The following is a 20,381-nucleotide window of genomic DNA, read 5'->3' on the forward strand; positions in this document are numbered from 1 at the left end:
TTGGAAGACATTAATAGTATATGACAGTTAAATATTACAGTTTTTAGAAACAAAGGTAAAATTGACGAAATATTTAAAGTAAGCCGATCTTGTTTTTTAGCAGTTCTAAATAATATTAAAGTCTATATATATGGCATAGAACTAGAAACAAAATCAAATAAAAAATAATAATGAGTTCTAAATTCAAATTGAAGGAGTATACATTTAAGGTATTATAGGCCAAGCGCGCACCACGATATTAATTTTTGCGACACGATTTTAGAATCGCGCTGTAATATATCGCAGAAAATTCGCGCAGTGAACTGCGATGAAAAAGTCGACGATTTGTTCATTCTCAACATGGATTTCGTACCAGTCGCTTGTCATGAAACGTGTCTTTAATATGCGATTGCTGTATGACTTTGAGCATTTATAACACAAAGGTGATCCCCGTCTATTTCTATAATTAAATGGTCAACATCTAGCGTCTCATTTTGAGACTCCATTGGAGATGCAGGTGCCGAGATGTTGGGGTTTGGAGAGCGAAATGCCGACTGAGGTCCGGCCGGGGTGCGATTTTATTATCATAGTGCGCGCGGGGCCATACAACTCCGCATGCTGCAATTCACTTTGCGACAATCGCGTCGCGAACAATCGCGGAAAAATGTGACAAATCACAATTTTAAAATCGCTGCGATTTTTTTGTCGCATATGCGCGCACTAACATATAAACACATACGTTGCATTTCTGCGACAAAATTATCGCAGGACAAAAAATCGTGGTGCGCGCTTGGCCTTACTCTAAATTATTATAATACATCAAGCATTCGCGAGATGCTCGACTTCGGTATATTAACACAAAGCAATAGTACAAGAATCTAACTAAATGCAAAGACCGAAGGAGCGATTCGAAGATCCGAAGCGTCCGACAGACGCGCGCCTCCCGTAACTTTTCCAAGTATTTTTAAGTACAAGTGTCTAAGTCGCAAGATCCAAAGGCTGAAGTCGCATTGGGCCGAAAGCCCGAAGCATCCAGGAGGTCAGTTCTAAACACAGGTAATTAATACAAGTGTCTAAATGCGAAGGCCGGAGGCCGAGCTCCGCGTAGGGCCGAAGGCCCGAAGCCTGCAAGATGTCAGTGGTTAAACACAGAACTGACAGCCTGGACGCTTCGGACCTTCGGCCCTACGCGGAGCTCGGCCTTCGGCCTTCGCATTTAGATACTTATACTATTGTTCTGTGTTTAAGTACTAACATCCTGGACGCTTCGGGCCTTCGGCCCTACGCGGAGCTCGGCCTTCGGCTTTCGCATTCAGACACTTGTACTATTGTTCTGTGTTAAAGCACTGACATCCTGGACGCTTCGGGCCTTCGGGCTACGCGGAGGACGGCCTTTGGCCTTCACATTTAGACACTTGTACTATTGCTCTGTGCTAAAGCGATGACATTTTGCTAAAGCTCGGCCTTCGGCCTTCGCACTTAGACACTTTGTACTATTGTTCTGTGTGTGTAGTTGAATACGGTATCCTAAAAACAGGCAAACAACCTCTGTAAAATGTAACAATGCGAGCGGTACGGCTACCATCAGTTTGGCATTGACATAAACGCTACTGTAGGCGTGAACGTAATTTACTTTCTATGTATCTCGCTCGTACTGACATATTAGTGCGAAAGAGATATACCTATAGGAAGTAAATTACGTTCACAATATCGTTTATGTCAATGCCAAACTGATGGTAGCCGTACGGAACACTAAATGCCTCGAGCTATCTCGGACTTGGCCAAATTATTTTACTTTAATATGAGTTCCGACGAAATAATTAAATTAATTGTAATCGTAGGTGTTGGAATTGGCAGCGTAAGCAGAATTGATTTTAAATAACTTGCTGCCTCTGCCGCCAAGTTAAAGACGAAGTATGTATATGGTTGCTTAATGCTTATGGCAATTTTATTATTTGAGAAACTAAGAAAAATGGCTTACAGTTTATTACAAACAGTTTTGTGGCATATTTTAAATTAATGTAACTACAAATTCGTCAACACTGTGGAAATTATACTTATTTACTCCATGTATAAAGCAACGATGTATGTGAAACATGATATCAACATGAAAGGCTATGTAAACTTATGTAACGAAAACGATAGTCAGACGGATACAAGGCGAAAAAATCAAAGATACATGAAAATATACGGGTAGTAAAAATACACGACTCGTGTAAAACATACGCGTGATAATGATATAGGTACGTGTTGGTTATATTTTGGGTGTAGTTTACTTGAATCTAAAATCTAAAAAAAATTGCGGTTTATTCGATTTTTGACAAAGTTGCGTTCGGCGCTCGAAGTCACAAACTTGGATTATTCATTGGGCCAACATCATAAACAAGTCTGCAAAAAATCAGAACTACCGGATTTGACGCAAAAGAGCCAGGTTACAAAATTCGACAAAGTTACTGGATTACAAATAGTAGAACGAAAAGTTTTTTAGTACAGATAAAGAGGAAATAAAACAGCCTAGGTGTATACATTCCATTAATGGGCACAAGCCTCCTCTCATGCACGAGAAGGCATGGGCTATAGTCCTCACGCTAATCCAATGCAGATTGGAGACTTCACATACACCTTTTGAATTTCTTCGCAAATGTATGAGATGTACCTATGCAGGTGTCCTCACGATGTAAGTAAAATGTAGTAAATATCGAAACTGTGTGTGTGTGTGTGTGTGTGCGCGCGTGTGTGTGTGTGTGTGTGTATGTGTGCGATCTAGTGGTGACTGGAATATATACAAGAAAAAAATCGTTCTTGTAGGTACTGATTTATTGCAGCCGGCAAGTTGAAATAAAATCCATTATGTTACTGGGCCACACTAACGAGAAAAGCTGTTGATTATCGCGATAATCCCAATGTACGTATGAAAAGTGTCCATTATCGCAATAACCAACGGCGCTTCCCGTTAGAATAAAAAAAGAGAGAAATCAATGCGAACAGACAATTATTACAGCCGCGTGTATTTACATGACCATGACGAGGTGCCATTTCCCAGCCTCTGCGATAATGTAGGTACTTGTTCTATTCAAATATTAAGCAATTGCCACCTGCCATTGTCAATTTACTAGAGCTAATTAAATCCGACTGTGATGTTTGTGACAATAACAGAACTTTGCTTTGACAATGATTGGTGAATGCAGCATTTATCGTTGATAATTTGATACTAAAGTTGGGAATTTCCAGGGTTATTTAATTCAGCGCTAACCGTAGAAACATATATATTTTGTATTGTTATCAAAAGTTGAAAATCTACATATTGCGTTGTGCTTGAATTTGTATCTTTAGATACCTATTTTACTTGAACATGCTCTACCTAAAGGGGATATTTTCTACCTACAGGACTGTCGTGTCTGCGAGTGCTAGGTATAACCGTCCCACCTCTAAAGCAGCGCGGCGACTCTGCCTCATTAACGTGTGATTACGATTTAGAGGGCGGCAAACTTTACTCCGTGAAGTGGTACCGGGACACAGAGGAGTTCTATCGGTATATGCCGCGGCTCCGCCCGCCGCAGCACGCTCACAGGCTGGATGGAGTCAAAGTTGACGTAAGTGACTACTTAGGGCGTACTGAAAATTCCTGGACTGGCCACTTAGAAAAAATAAGTCATCATATATCAGAATCTTTCAGTATGGCACGTATTAGTTGATTGTTCACTTTGCTGTTTGGGTCATAAACTTTTTTATTATGCGTTAACCTGTACTGCACTAGATCTGTGGACATCATAAAATAGGACTTTAAAGCGTTCTGGCTGGACCCTGTAGGCATGTTCAAACCGTTCTACTTCTTAAAATCTGTAATATCTGTACGTTAGTAAAATGTAGCAAAAGCATCAACTTTTATAGTAAATTTTCATCAGGAATTTAGTTATGTACATGTACAGGTTTTTCAAACGCTATACTCAAATGAAAGTCTCAGTACAACCAATACCTGACAAAACAAAGCGCGTAAAAATTAAATATCTGACATGCTGTATTTAATAACGTCTCTACATACAGCGATGTGTCAAGCCTCAGGCACATTATTAAAACGCAATGCGAACCGACGATACACGACGCGATTCAAAATAATTATTGTAGAAATTGCAGGAGCTTACAGTTATGAAAATGTTGAGTAACAGAAACGTAAGTTCAAATTTGCCAACTGAAAATGTTAGAAATTGCATAAATTCCTTGTTTGATGTAAGTACAAACTTGTTTAGAAATTGTCACACACAAATACTACAAGAGAAACGTAAACCTACCTACGTAAGTATAAGTACCTACTTACTAATGTGTTATTATTCCACCCGAATTCCCTGAACTGCTAGATAGTTAGAGTAGATGCTTAAGGTCTCTATGTATAATACGAATATGTACCTATAGTAACTATACGTAATGGGATATCACCTATTTTATTATTATTTACTGCACATGTCAAAAATAAAAATAAACACAAAAGCAAGGGGCATTCTTAATTTCTTATCGTTAATTAGTGCATTGACCGTAGTAGAGAGAATACACCACAATTTATGTTTTGTGACAATCTGAGTTATTCGTTTCTCAGTTGGACAAATCCAGCGCGCGGCGAGTGCACCTCCGAGACCTCACTCTGCGCTCCCGAGGTCTGTACCGCTGCGAGGTGTCCGAGGAAGCGCCCTCTTTCTACTCCGCTCAGGCTGAGGGCTACATGGAAGTCTATTGTAAGTGACGAGCCTTCACGCTAAGCGTGCGATGATTGCTAGAACTGTTCATTAAATAGGATTCATGAGTTTCTGGCGCCATATTAAATTGCTTAACATATGCTTCAAATCCTCCTTAACACACCAAAGCCTGAATTGTGTACGAAACGAAAGAAAGGAAAGGAAGATTGAATGATTTTGACTTTATTAATAGATACATAGATACATACAGATACATATAGATATAGATACGTATAGATAGAGACAAAAAAATTTTACGTAACTAAGCGCAGTTAAGCAGCTGTGATTATCCTTAACTTAATTGATTCATTTGTGTTACGAAAATTAACGATATGTAAATTGTATTGTATTTATTGTACTTAAGTCGTACGCATATAAGTCTATATATAGCATACCTACAATATACGCAGGCTAACACACTTTCATGCATCTAACTTAAATAGAAATGGCTTAACTGTCGTAATACAATTGGAATCAATTAACTTTAGACTAATTACAGGTGCGTAGCTAAGTAAAAAAAAAATTGCAATTCACTCATATGCGTCTTACGAACACAGCTCAGTCGGGTTTAGTTGCTCTCACAAACTATAACTCGATACCAGAGGATATAATACTTTTTTGCCGTCCCACTTAAGGAGACGCCTTTGAACGAATACTTAAATTATGGTTCTCTTAACTCGACAGCTGTGCAGTGTCCTCTCATATCTAGGTAACTTTTCTAGACTTAAGATTTTACCGCTCTCTCCCAGACACTTTAAAATTCATAAGTTATATCAAACGCGCGGTAAGCTAGTTTCTGAGTGTCGCTCCGCTTGAATTAATTGATGAAGATAGATGAACTAGACTTCGTTATAAGATAAAGGTAATGACGTTGTAATTATTAATATCATTTCATTAACCCACCTAAGTTATGTTCGAAAAATCATTTGATATTTAAGTACCAGTCGCTTGATCGTGAGGAAACCAAACTAATCCCAATAAGGTCTAATACTTTATTTCCTGGGCTGGAAGGTCAGACGGCAGTTGCATTCGTAAAAACTAGTGCCCACGCCAAGTCTTGGCATTAGTTGCCAAGCAGACCCCAGGCTCCCATGGGCCGCCAAAAATGACGGGATAACGCGAGCAAGATTTCATAAATCTAGCTCCTGGGATTGAGCAAACTCGGATTACGAGTAGGAGCAAATGAAGGTATGAAAATGATTTCCAGCTTGCTGGGAATTAATTCCTCAAAACGATTTTTAGGGTTCCGTACCCAAAGGGTAAAACGGGACCCTATTACTCAGACTTCGCTGTCCGTCCGTCCTTCCGTCCGTCCGTCTGTCACCAGGCTGTATCTCACGAACCGTGATAGCTAGACAGTTGAAATTTTCACAGATGATGTATTTCTGTTGCCGCTATAACAACAAATACTAAAAACAGAATAAAATAAAGATTTAAATGGGGCTCCCATACAACAAACGTGATTTTTGATCAAAGTTAAGCAACGTCGGGAGTGGTCAGTACTTGGATGGGTGACCGTTTTCTTTTTGCTTTTTTTTGTTTTTTTTTTGCATTATGGTACGGAACCCTACGTGCGCGAGTCCGACTCGCACTTGCCCGGTTTTTTTTGTGCTTTTTTTTGTTTTTTTTTTCATTATGGTACGGAACCCTTCGTGCGCGAGTCCGACTCGCACTTGCCCGGTTTTTTTTTTATCTAATTTGATTGGTCTATGTGTACCTACAGAGCACAAAAATACAGTATCAGTTTCTTTAATAAATTGCATTTGCGTCGCAATTAGAACGCACCGGAGTTGCCATTGACGGTCACGCTGCTGCAGTGACCTGAATGACCATCGGAATATAACCTTGATTAATATCATAAATATGCTTATCCAAAATTCATTCTTTACTATTTCAGACTTTCCCCGCGAAAGTCCATATATAACAGGCCACGAGCGTCCCTACCGTCTCAACGAGCCTCTGGACGTGAATTGTTCCTCAGCCAAAGCGTACCCGGCGCCTGACTTGCAATGGCTCATCGATGAACAGAAGGTTAGTGTATATTTACCGGTGCGTTGAAGTTGATTCTCCAGCTGACAAATTATTCCTACCCTCTCGCGTCGAGTGATGGTCCCTGTCCCTGCGACAGTTCATTTTTATATGAAGTACCTACCTCTAGCTGTGACGTTTAACGTTTGTTTGATGATTTAACACATTAATCCATACTAATTTTATAAAGGCGAAAGTGTGTCTGTCTTCTGTTTCACGCTTAAGCCGCTGAACCGATTTAGTTGAAATTTGGTATACTTACTTACTTGGAGATAGTTTGAGTTCCGGGGAAGGACATAAGATAGTTTTTATTAGGGTTCCGTATGTCGGAAATCATCATTGAAGAGAGTGCAAAGGAGGGTGGAATTGAAAGAGTTAATGAATTGTCTAATAATTAAAGTAAAAGTGTGCTACCTGACATTCATAGTCAGGTGCGATTATAGGTAGATACCTATACTTATCTTGTAAGTATCTAATTCAACATTCTGGCCACGTCTTCTTATCTCACCAAGTAGCGTGTACTGTCTAAATAATATACCTTCGTGTGTCTTCGTAGGTATTCTTCGTAAACACTCTATTTTACATGTGAACGTGAGCGAAGGTAGATAACCAGTATGACTTTTGTCTTTTGCAATTTTCACCAAACAAGACTAAGTATAGCAACAAACACTAGGTAAACAACATTAGGTACATGTACGAAGTATCTGACTAGACAACAGCGATTAGGTAGGTACTTACGTTCCGATCAATCGGAACCGATCTACTGAAAACCGATAACCTATTCCATCTTTAGCCGGTTCCCACATTCCTTAGCATCGTCGAACGATCAATGAAAGACCATGTGGTCTCGCAACGGCCTCGTTGCCCTCACGTCATACTTACTTAATATAATTTGCACATCATTCAACCCATCCGGCGCAAATCACGACACTTTGTCGTTACCTAATACAAATTTCGTTGATTTCAGAAGAAGTGTAGGTACCTACCCTCAGATTTAAGTCACCTTAGGTAATATAATATATTAAGTACCTACTTACCTATTTTTTTCTTTTTTTTCAGGTAACGAAGCGCTCCTGGTTAATCGCGTATGGTGCCAAACCTGCCCCGCAAGGGCTGCTGGTGTCCACCCTGGGGTTGACGGCGCCGGCGAAACCGAATATGAAGCTCCGATGTATCGCCGTCATAGGCACGCATAGAAGGGAGAGAAGCATTATCATAGGTAAACCAATATTATGTACCTACCCTACATAAAATATTGCTGCGTTCGTTCTCAAATGTACAAGACATCCTTGGTCCAGTCTGCACCCAATTTCCACCAACCGTATATATAAATTAAGGATGAGGATTTTTTTAATGACTTCGTATCATTAAAACAGTTACTATTTTGTAAGTCAGAAATGTCAGAATTGCCTGATTTTCACAAATATGAAAATAAGACGACTTAGGTAACTCATTTATTCTAGTGTTAGGCATAGATTGGTATATGGTGTTACTGGTGTTAGGTACCTATTTACTTCAAAAGTAAAAAAAACTTGCGTTCTGTCCTGTTTGATGTTATGTTGTTTTTTACAAGCTTTTATTTAACTCGCCCTGTTAGTTAACTAAATTTGAGCTGAGCTGAAATGCAATAGGTAGGATTATGATGACATGGAACTTGATGATAGAGATTAGAGAGGTGGCCATGGGAACTCTGTGTTAAACTTTGCGTTGTTTGTTTTTGGGGTTGTTACGAGTTGTCTCCATTCTGAGTTAGTTGAAAAAAACAGCGATAAAAGCTTGTACTTACCCAAAAAGTAAATATTTGCCAAGCATCAATGTGCTTTTCGGAACTGGATTACTTATTAGTTTATTACCAACCCGCCTACATTAATACCTATGTACTGTTTGGCAAAAAAGTACTTTTTGGGTACAAGCTTTTATCGCCAACTGTCCTAAAACCCTTCAATTAAATATTATATATAGCCGATACAAGATCTTTGCATAATATGTTTTTTTATTTACAGAAATCAACTCTTCTATCCGTCTCCAACACTACGGTTTTGTGGTCATCACAACACTCGCTATACTGAGCATTATTTACCCAAAAGTGTCATGATGCTGTAAATATTAGAATAAGTACCTTTATTTATTATAATTATAATTTAATGTAAATAAAATATAGTTAGTTACTTAATTTCCTTCTACTTTATTTTAAAAAACAAGAGGGATACAACAATAATAAACAACAGGTGTTTTATTTAATAATATTTATTTATACTCTCTTAACAATATTATTACAAAAATAAAAGATGAAAGTACATTTCACATAAGTATAATATAAGGGACCTACCTAATTAACTTGTTATAATGAGAAAAACGTGAAGCCGTTGACTTTCTAGGCATTACGAATATTACAATCGACAAATTAATATCAGAGAATACGAATCAAATCAAAACAGGGTCTCATTGTCATTATGACTACGGAACCCTAAACTAGAAAAGGCCCGTAAACGACCAAATCCCATCATCAATGCGCGGCATAATACCTAACTTGATGTTTGCTATAAGTAGTTCTTTTTATAATACAAAACAGTTATGATCAGATTTACTTACATCCAGTGGAGTACCTACATATACATATATGGAACAATTTTTAAATACAGTCATACGAGACAAATAAAATATGGATATTATCGACGATACAAGCAATGCATAAGCCAAAATAGTAGACCTTATGCTGCGTCGGAAGATAATAAAAACTTGGGGCTGTTAAAGAGCATGACGCCTACTATATCGTGTCAATCAAAAGTAGCAAATATAATAATGAATTTTTAGGTACGGGTGTAGCTACTTCTTGCAGCTTAACACGTTACTAACAAGCCAAAACTAATAAACACTATAGCAATTAAGGGCCCCCCCACATCTGGCGTCTTCCGAGCATCGGCGTCTGTCGGCGTCGGTCCAGCGCTATGGACGGACGATGGAATGACGTCGCTGCGCAGTTGCGCCGACGTTGCGTCGACGTCGGCCATAGAATTGTAGACGCCGACGCTCGAAAGACGCCAGATGTGGGGGGCCCTAATAAGTTACTACAAACAAGTGATTTAATTGAAATAGGTACCGTTTTTTATGCCTACGTAAAATCAAATGCAAAGGTTTACGTACCAATTTAATCTTAAACTAGTATTAAACTGCTAGCATTCACTGCCTGCACGGGCTAAGCGCTTCGCTCGGCATCATAGCTGATAACACAGGAAAACCCATATATAGCAAATAAACGCTTGAGAATAGAAAACTCGCCTACCGGGTCGAGGCAGTGAATGTGTTAAACAGGCGCTGTTCAATATCTAGATGATCTGCTCATGTAAATAAATATGTAAATTACAGACATTCTCAAAACAAAAGGCCCTGTAAACAACTTTAAAGTAAGATAGGTCAAGTAAACAAATCCTATTTTAATTTTATAAAACCACTCTTTTACATCCGAGGCACATCCGAGGTCGCAATGCATGTCTAGATTTGCTTCCGATTGTAATTCAACCACCATTTTTCTTTGCCAAGTGGTAATCGAAAATTAAAAAAGTAATTTTGTCAAACCCCAGTTCATCATGTGAAGCGTAAAATAAAATTCATACATTTTGCTAGTTACATTCAGGAGCTTAACAGTAATTATTTCAACATGTGATACAAATTATTTAAGTGCTCAATAACTTTAAACATTATTTTTAACCTTCCTGACCAAAGTCATCCATGAACTTCTTCAACTTAACCATGTCATCATCATTGACGGTAGGCTTAGACGTGGCTAGCGATCGAAGCATGTCTGACATTGTAACTGGAGGTTCACCCAATTTTTCACCAGGTACCTCCATCCAAGTCATCTCCATAGCCCCGGGATCACCAGGAGAGCATGGTGTTAAAAGATCATTCACAATGAGATTAGGATCTTTAGGACTAGGCCCAGAAATTTTCTTGAAATGTGTTGCAGATTGCACTTTACGGACTGGCTGCATTAAAGCATCTCTCACTACAATGCTTATATCAGCTCCAGAATAGCCTTCAGTTTTTGCAGCCAAGACTTTCATGTCTTGCTCAGTCAACATGTGTTTTGTGTTTCCTAGATGAAGCTTGAACATGTCCAATCGAGCATGTTCCTCTGGCAGAGCAATATAAATACGTTTCTCGAAACGTCGTCTAATCGCAGCATCAAGAACCCATGGTATATTAGTGGCGCCCAGAACTAAGATACCGTCCATATCATTTCCTACACCCTGCATTTGTACAAGGAATTCAGTTTTAATCCTCCTGGCGGATTCAGATTCATTGTCGGAACGTGATGAACATAAAGAATCTATTTCATCAATGAAAATGATACTCGGCTTGTGTTGACGAGCAAGCTCAAATAGGTTCTTGACCAACTTCTCTGATTCACCAAGCCATTTAGATACAAGATCTGAAGAAGAAACTGAAAAGAATGTAGAATTATTTGCTTCAGTAGCAACTGCTTTAGCTAGATAAGATTTACCTGTACCAGGAGGCCCAAAAAGAAGGATGCCCTTCCAAGGTATTCTTTTGCCTGTAAACAAGTGGGGAAACTTAATAGGCAGGATAACAGCTTCCTTCAGAGCTTCCTTTGCTGCTTCGAGGCCGGCAACATCACTCCACTTAACATGCGGTTTCTCAACAACAATAGCACCCTCAAGTTTCCCCTGTAATTTCTTTTTCTCGGGATCATCTGAATCACTGTCACTGTCACTCTTTTTGTCTTCACTCTTGGACTCACCATCCTTCACAGGCTTTTTCTTTTTGTCCTTCTTTAGGTACTCTTTTAGTTTTTCAGCTCTATCCAAATACTGAAGGCATTTGGCTCTAATACTTTCCTTAGCCCGTTCACCTTGGGCCTCATATTTAACAGCATGCAAGAAGTATTCAACTCCATGTTCATAGAGACGTAGGGCCTCCTCATAGTTTTTGTTTTTATCTTCTTCTGTAGCTTTTGTGACAAGGTCGATTGCTTTTTGTAGAGTGTTAGAGGAAGCCATTGTAAGTTTTCACCTGAAAACAAACAAATTGAATTCGATCTTTCATTATTATTCATACACACATTACAGGGGTTTTAAAAATTAGGTTCTCTTTGGTCATACACAGTGATATAGGAATAGTTTCTGCTTAGTACAAAAATTAATTTAGTATGGGGTCACAGTGAATTTCCAATATGACTTGGAACTCCGGTAGCCGTTTAACAGGTGTAAAACTCTTACAGTTGTTGTCCTAAGGCACCCCAGAGGTGCAAAAACTCTTACAGTAGAAGTAGATATTGCTAAGGGCGTCTCCCTAAGGTGCATATGGTAGAAATATTCACTGCCACAGCATTCCTAGGGCTAGTGATTCAGTGTCACGAGTTCAAGACTGTTAAGACTATTTTGGTAAATGAGATGTCAGTTGTTTTTCTTTAAATGTGGGTGAAATAGGCTACATTTTTAAGCACAAGGAGGATTTTTACCAAAAAATCTAAAGTTGATAAATTAAATGTACCCAAAGGTTGTCTGTAAGAGATAAGCGATAAGACCACCTGTTGTTTACCTCTGCTTGTATTTCGATTGCAATTAAGAGTATTTGTATTGTATTGTAAATATTAGACTTATATTGACCGGGATATGAACCGTGATTATGTTACATCACGGTTCATATCCCAGTCGGTATAAGTCTAGTGAAATTCATATTAACTCACACTTGGATGGAGGTATCTTATGCGAAATTTATTCACCTGTGTTGAATCGTCGGTAAATAAAGGTAATGGAATAAATTTCGCGTTACACCCGTCTATAAGTGTGAGTTAATATGTTCAAAACGCGGAAGATCTAATGAAACTAACCGCGAATCATTCAAAACTGTTAATATAAACATTTGCCTGCACTTGCTAGTAACAAAATAAAGAATCTTGATATCGGGTAACATAATGATGATGCTATAGAATAAAATAAAAGGTTCCAAATTCTATTGTACAGACATTTAAAAAGTTTGTTTAAAAATGTATTAATGCTATAACAAACTAAGCCAATTATATTCAAGATATGAGCAGTAACAGTGATAATGGAAAAGGGATAATAATAATTGGCATATATTTAAAAGCTTTTCCTCTAAAAATAATAAACATAGCCAAAAACCACCAACTCCTCTCCACAATACTACCAGGAGTATACTTAATGACCCATGAGTCACCTAGTAAGAAACTAGATTAGTAAAATCGACTTTAACAGTAGAACCAGCTCCTCAAGACCTGTACTCTGTTCATGACACCATCAATATAAGTAGGATGTTCGCTTAGTCGTTCATGTTTGTGGTGTTTAACTGATGCACTTGTGACTAAAAGCATTTATCCTCCTGATTAAAGAACCGTCAAGGAGAACAAGTAATGAGAAGATTGAAGGGTGAGGTATAATAGTAAATTTACATTATATTACAATACGTACCATTAGCAAATTGGTTATTTTTTTTCCCAAACACTTTAAAAACAATACAGGAAATCAATTAATGCGTAAATTTTTAAGAAAACAGAAATTCAGATTTCCAAATAAGATTTATTTGTCACGAAAAATGAAATGACACAATCATATAATGTTACTATACCACAAAATAAATAAAATGGTGATCTGTGGTGATCGCCCAGGTCACCCTAAGGACCGGTACGCACGAGAGTTTATTTATTTTATTTATTTATTTATAGGTTCACCAACAGTTATTACATTGAAGCTTACATCTATACAAACAATGACAACATGCTGAATGTATAACTAATTACTGGTAAACACCACATGCAAATAATTAAAAAAAGCAAAGTCAACAACAGAGCCGGCACATTTAAACACCTTATTTGCCCTATTTTATAAAGCTACAAGTTACAATTTACAAGCGGAAGTCTCGTTCTAACACATAGGGTTAGAAAGAGACTTCCGCTTGTAAATTGTAACTTGTAGCTTTATAAAATAGGCCAATTATTGTAGAATAAGGAGCAAAGCCCAACCATGATGTCAACTGGTTAAGTGAATAAACTAGATAAATATGGAATTAAAACTAAATATATTAATTACTAGTGAATAAATTTCTAATTTTGGTCAGAGAGTCAAAGTGAATATCGAATCTGTTGCTATATTTATTGATTAAATTGCTCAGGCGTGGTACCGGGGAGTTTGACCCTAACACAGTTCGGCGCTTAGGGCGAGACAGTGGTTTGATAGCAAAACGCGGTGTTCTTCTAGGCACTGAGAATCGAAAGCTACTCAAAAGTTGTGGACAATCTATGTTATTTCTTAAAAGCTTAGTGAGAAATTTTAAATCCAGTAGATCTCTACGGTTCTCAAGGGATAACATTTTAAAATGTTTTAACCTATCCTTATAAGAGAAAGATCTATTCGCAAGACCTACCGATCGAGACAAGTGCCACATAAATCTTTTTTGCAATCTTTCAATCCGAAGACAATGAGTTGCATAATGTGGTCGCCAGACGATACTACCATACTCTAAGTGACTGCGTACTAGACTATAATAGAGAAGTTTTTTGGTTTGTATCTTACGAAATACCTTTCCGTTTCTTATGACAAATCCTAACATACATGAAGCTTTTTTTACTATTGCATCGATGTGAGGAACGAACGTGAGTTTTGTGTCAAAAATAATTCCCAGGTCACGTATGGTTTGCACTTTAGGAAGACATTCGCCAGCAATATGATATGATGAAGAAACTGTATTGATTTTACGAGTAAAACTAATAGACGAGCATTTTTTGGCATTGAGAGACATACCATTTTCTGAACACCATTTGTTAAGTCTGTCAATGTCAGCCTGGAGAAGGACGACATCAGAAGGACAATTTACCACTCTAGCGAATTTGAGGTCGTCTGCATACATGAACGGGATGGAGTGATGAAGTTGGACGGGCAAATCATTTATAAATATATTGAATAATATAGGGCCAAGGTGGGAGCCTTGTGGAACGCCGGAAGGAATATTATAAGTCCGAGACGAAAAAGAGTTTAAAAAGCATCGCGATTTCGCAGATGCTGGAGCGGTCTTGAGGCCTTAAAGTAGCTAACACACTATCGCACCGCACCAAGGTCATTGAGGGACGCACCCATAAGTAAGAGGGAGAAAGAGATATCGCTTTCTTCCTCTTACTTATGGGTGCGTCCCTCAATGACCTTGGTGCGGTGCGATAGTGTGTTACCCCGGCTACTCACGTAACGATAAATCGTTGCGATAAAACTGTGCAGTCCGACTGTGCAGATAAATCGAACCGTGTGTATGTCGATTATCGTAACGATTTGTCATACACACGGTTCGATTTATCTGCACAGTCGGACTGCACAGTTTTATCGCAACGATTTATCGTTAAGCCCCCTCCACACTCGTGCGCGAATCGCGGCGCGAAGCCGCGAACGCAAGTGTGGCGTCGATTTTCGCAGACAGCGAAATCGACTCCACGCTCGCGTTCGCGGCTTCGCCCGCGATTCACGCACATAGTCTGGAGGGGGCTTTACGTGAGTAGCCGGGGTTAGCTACTTAATTCAAGACCAAGGGCCCAACCTTTTCTGTTCTCTTTCACGACGCAGCAACTAGTATCATTTCTCTCTCCTCGCTCTTTTAAAATGCCGTTTGTCAAAAAAGGACAACCATACTGTTGACAAGGTGGACTTCAAATCAAGTGTTGCCTTTCTTGATGTGCCCAGGCTGTGTATGTGTGCGTAAAAGCGTATATGTGTGCTCTTTTAGGGATGTGAAAAGTCGATTTTAATCATGTTATATATCGATAAACGCTACACAGCGGAACGAAATAGCGATTAATTGAAGCTTCAATATCTTCGTTAAACATAAACATAATTGAAATGCTAATGGATAATGAATATATTATAATATAATAATATAATTCAATTATTGCGGAACACCTATTTTAGGAGGTATTTATGTATTTTAATTAAATATCTGAACTTTCCCTTGTTTCCCTGCTGGGGCGTGACTATAAAATTGTGATCTGATAACCGCAATAAAGAATAAAAGCGTTTTTGGTCATTTTAGGTATCGTTAAGCCTTTGAAGTAAAATTAAAATTGCAAGAAATGTCGATAGTTTATCGATATGACTTTATCGACATGGCTACAGCAACGTGGGCCTCATTGTTAATCGTACACTAAACAAAAGTGGCAACAGTGACAGCTCGCTGAGACACCGTCTATATATATATTATGTCTATGTTCAAGACCAAAAAAAGTAAGACAATGTTGCCACTGCAATAATTTGTTTGTAAAATAGTAAATTCCTTTTTGTAAAGCAGCTAACACACCATCGCACCGCACCAAGGTCATTGTGCAACGCACGCATAAGTATGAGCGAGAAAGCGATATTTCTTTCTCGCTCTTACTTATCGGTGCGTCGCACAATGACCTGGGTGCGGTGCGATGGTGTGTTATGGCTTTAAATAATCACTCTAAACCCGGCTACTCACGTAACGATAAATCGTTGCGATAAAACTGTGCAGTCCGACTGTGCAGATAAATCGAACCGTGTGTATGTCGATTATCGTAACGATTTGTCATACACACGGTTCGATTTATCTGCACAGTCGGACTGCACAGTTTTATCGTAACGATTTATCGTTACATGAGTAGCCGGGGTAAGATAATTTATTTATTGGTAATTTTACTCCTACTATTTAAAAAAGTAGCTACTTTTATTTACTAATTTTTACATAGATACAAGACGTAGTAAAAAGTGACAACATTGTCTTACTTTTTTTGGTCTTGAATTAGCCCCCATTCGCACGAGAGCTTTTTCAACGCGCATTAAAAAAGCGCTTGAATCTGTCCGCACTCTAAATTCGATTTAACGACCAAGGCTTAAAGTCGAATATCCAACAACACTTGATAAAAATCCAATCCAATGTTTCTCAAATCCAATGTTTAAAACTTGTATTTATTCCATATTAATTCTCATGTATTGTTTCTTTGTATTGTATTATATTTTAGTTTCACAGTTCCTTGGTTTTACTGTGTGCTGTGCTACTTATTTGACTTATAAAATAAATAAATAATAAAAAGCGCCACCGCTGTCGTGTGAATACATACATGGTTATCCATTTGTGTCATTCAAACGCTTTTTTAACGCGCGTTGTAAAAGCGCCCGTGGGTATAGGGGCTAACGGACGTATGGTGGACCACCTTCCATACGATCGGACAGGCCTCGGACTGGACCAAGCTCAGTTTAGTGCGCCCGTCTGTAATGGAATGGCTTTGTAAAGCAAATCGGAGAGGCCCTAATAACAGACGATCTAACGATATTGATACGATAACAACTCCGATGATGACAGGGGCCCCATTTCTCGAACGATATTAGACTAATATTTTTAGTCCACAAACTGTCACATCGTATGGGTTGCCATGACAACACACTAATAATATTAGACTAATATCGATCGAGAAATGGGCCCCAGATTATAGTTGTATTGTATGTAGTAGGCGGTGGACATTGAATCAGGAATGCTTAGTGGTCGACCCTATGGCGGTGTTGGAATATTATGGCGAAAGAGTGCTCTCTATGTTTCTCAATTTATGTATAGGCCATTCATACTTGCCTGCAGCTCTTATGAATACAACTGTGGTCCCCATCGTTAAAAACAAGACTGGTGACCTGTCGGGCACGGGGAACTATCGGCCAATCTCTCTTGCCACCACTGCTGCGAAGGTGCTCGACAGTATGCTGAACTCGACATTAGATAAGTACCTAAGCATCCATGACACCCAGTTTGGGTTCAGAACTGGGTTATCTACAGAAAGTGCCATCATGTGCCTCAAGCATACTGTCGGGTACTACACGGACAGGAAAACTCCAATTTATGCCTGCTTCCTCGACCTTTCCAAAGCGTTTGACAGGGTTGATTATAATATGCTTTGGAAGAAAATGGAGGAGGCAGGTATTCCGGACGACTGTACAGAAGTTTTGGTACCAGAATCAGACAAACCAGGTCAGGTGGGCCAAGTCACTGTCCGCGGAGTATAGGCTTGAATGTGGTGTCAGACAGGGGGGCTTTACGTCTCCGAAGCTGTTTAACTTGTATATGAACGACTTGATAGACGAACTTAGCAGCATGCATGCAGGATGCTATATTGAAAACACTTGTGTTAACAATATAAGCTACGCAGATGACATGGTGCTGCTAAGTCCGTCTATCGGGGCCCTTAGAAGCCCAGTGCGAGAAGTATGCCGCCGCACATGGACTCGTATACAACGCCGCCAAGAGTGGAGTGATGGTTTTCAAGGCGGGAAGAATAAAACCATATTTTATCCCTCCAGTATCGCTTGGCGGGGTTGTATTTAGAGTAGTGGATCGCTTAAAATACTTGGGTCACATTATAACAAATGATCTGTATGATGATAGTGATATCGAGACAGAGCGAAGGGCGTTGTCGGTGAGGAGTAATATGCTGGCTCGAAGATTTGCTAGATGTTCCGTGGAAGACACATTTAGTGCCAAAAACCCGACTATCGGGTATTTTATGATTTCGTTCCCAGGCCGGACGACCCGATAGTCGGGATCGTGGTACTATTGCTTTATATGACGAAATTGTTGTGGCCTGGCGCGGACGTCTTGTTTGGCTGGGTGGCAATAAATGTGTTAAAATAACACTATTTAAAGCTTATAGCCAGTCTTTTTACTCTAGCGGTCTTTGGGTTCGGTATACAAAACGAGCCTACAACGCCCTTCGCATTCAATACAACAACGCTTTCAGAGTGCTGTTGAGACTTCCAAAATGGTGCAGCGCGTCAGGAATGTTCGCCCAAGCACACAAGGACGATTTTCACGCGATTATGCGTAAAATAATTTGGCCAAGCCCGAGATAGCTCGAGGCATTTAGTGTTCCGTATGGCTACCATCAGTTTGGCATTGACATAAACGCTACCGTGAACGTAATTTACTTTCTATGCATCTCGCTCGTACTGACATATTAGTGCAAAAGAGATATATACAAAGTAAATTACGTTCACGATAACGAATGCCGAAGGCCGAGCTCCGCGTAGGGCCGAAGGCCCGAATTTGTCCCGATTTATTCAGTCCATAACGTTTCCCATCATAATTTTTATTAGTCATATTGTCAATAGTCATAAATTTGAACAATATAAATTGCATATCCGATTTTTGCAGGTCATTATTATTGTTAGTCATAAAATTTGTTACTCATGAAGTGCCCTCCAGACTATGCGCGTGAATCGCGGGCGAAGCCGCGAACGCGAGTGTGGAGTCTAGTTCGCTGATATGCGAAATCGACTCCAGACTCGCGTTCGCGGCTTCGCGCCGCGATTCGCGCACGAGTGTGGAGCGGGCTTAATATTCAAAGTCCAGGAGGTATACCATTAGTCCATTACATAACGTTTTCCACCATATTTTTTTTAGTCATATTGTCAATAGTTATAAAATTAAACAAAACAAATTGCATGCTTGTCTCCCTACCTGGGGATTCTTTTTTATTTGGCTTACTGATTTCCCCTCCATTTCTTATTTTTCATGTAGTTTATTAAGCCATTTCGTCCCGCCAACAAGTCGACGGAGCCCCGCTTCGCGGGGCTCCTATTTCCGCTCTGAGGGACACAAGGTAACTAACGAACCTACCTGAGGAAACAGATTTTTAGTGTTCCGTACAAAACTTTGTTCACGGAACACTTATGGGATCACTTCGGTCTTGCAAATTAGTTAAATGCGTTTTTCTCAGAGACCGTTTGACGTAGATACCTAAAATTTGGAACAGTTATAGCAATTACCACCACTCATATTGTAAATAAGTCAAAACTGCTTATTTCTTATTTAAGGGGGAAATTTAGGGGGTTGAGAGGGGTAGGCTGAATTTTTTTTATTTGTAAGAATCGTGTGTGGTACCATTAGAAAGCTTGCAAAAAATTGAGTCGATGGACTGATTTTGACTTCATTTTAGAGTGCAATAGTTTCGATTAAAAATGCATTTAAAGTTGCAAGTTTTCATACAAAAAATTTCACCTCGGTCCTGGCGATTTTCGCGAAAACTATAGCTAATAGGCAACTGACCAGTCAATACCCAACTTAAAGAAGCATGGAGGCGGCGGAAAAATTATCAGCTTAACTTTATCTTTATTAGTTTTTCAACTGGAGCCCGGTCTTTGGTTGCTTAGGGCTAGCTAACTAATGCTTACACTGGTCATATCATATTAATCAGTAGCTTTAATAAGAAACATCCTAAGTTAAAACTTTGGCATTGAAATTTATGACTTATGTCTTTGACACAAAGTTTAATTCTGCTTGCTTATTTTTGTGGGATATTTAATTTATCTGAATAGCCTACTATAAGTATGAGAGAGATCTACAAAATACAACCTTATTATATTGCAAATAAAGTTTAAATTTCGAACGGGCTTTCCAACCAATGGACTAGGTAGGTATCTAGTAGGTAAAAAACACGACAGTGAAGAACGGAATTCTTAATTTGAATTTTACAGATTTTTGAGATACCTACCTAGTCCATTGGTTGGAAAGCCCGTTCGAAATTTAAACTTTATTTGCAATATAATAATGGTGGTAATTGCTATAACTGTTCCAAATTTTAGGTATCTACGTGAAACGGTCTCTGAGAAAAACGCATTTAACTAATTT

The 20,381-nt window shown here is 39.0% G+C and overlaps 2 protein-coding genes across 3 annotated transcripts in view; one reads left to right on the plus strand and one right to left on the minus strand.

The window, feature by feature from the left end:
• Window positions 1-3,000: 3,000 nt before the first annotated feature.
• On the plus strand, window positions 3,001-8,858 carry LOC134672649 (uncharacterized). The gene is made up of 6 exons (XM_063530610.1): window positions 3,001-3,008; window positions 3,347-3,572; window positions 4,571-4,706; window positions 6,604-6,737; window positions 7,794-7,953; window positions 8,738-8,858. Exons 1-6 carry the CDS (start codon window positions 3,001-3,003, stop codon window positions 8,827-8,829), a joined length of 756 nt encoding a protein of 251 aa, XP_063386680.1. The 3' UTR covers window positions 8,830-8,858.
• Window positions 8,859-10,203: 1,345 nt separating this feature from the next.
• The window catches only part of LOC134676421 (vacuolar protein sorting-associated protein 4), a 517,731-nt gene continuing 507,553 nt past the window's right edge, over window positions 10,204-20,381 (minus strand). Inside the window, exons 1-2 of one of the 2 annotated variants that reach the window (XM_063534816.1) lie at window positions 13,187-13,337; window positions 10,204-11,768 (exon numbers count right to left, since the gene is read on the minus strand). In XM_063534816.1, coding sequence (XP_063390886.1) covers window positions 10,439-11,755 — 1,317 coding nt within the window. In that variant the 5' untranslated portion in view covers window positions 11,756-11,768; window positions 13,187-13,337 and the 3' untranslated portion in view covers window positions 10,204-10,438. Of the gene's footprint in view, window positions 11,769-13,186; window positions 13,338-20,381 lie in introns of those variants that run through there. The other variant, XM_063534825.1, reaches the window with a different exon arrangement.

Source organism: Cydia fagiglandana, chromosome 2 (genome assembly GCF_963556715.1).
Source record: "Cydia fagiglandana chromosome 2, ilCydFagi1.1, whole genome shotgun sequence".
In the NCBI taxonomy this organism is placed as follows: Eukaryota; Metazoa; Arthropoda; class Insecta; order Lepidoptera; family Tortricidae; genus Cydia; species Cydia fagiglandana.

What these genes read in the sequence shown, in the direction of transcription:
- LOC134672649 (XM_063530610.1), top strand. An exon ending in GGGCTACATGGAAGTCTATT is followed by an intron (nt 4,707 to 6,603) that starts GTAAGTGACGAG and finishes TTACTATTTCAG; the next exon opens with ACTTTCCCCGCGAAAGTCCA. An exon ending in GGCTCATCGATGAACAGAAG is followed by an intron (nt 6,738 to 7,793) that starts GTTAGTGTATAT and finishes CTTTTTTTTCAG; the next exon opens with GTAACGAAGCGCTCCTGGTT.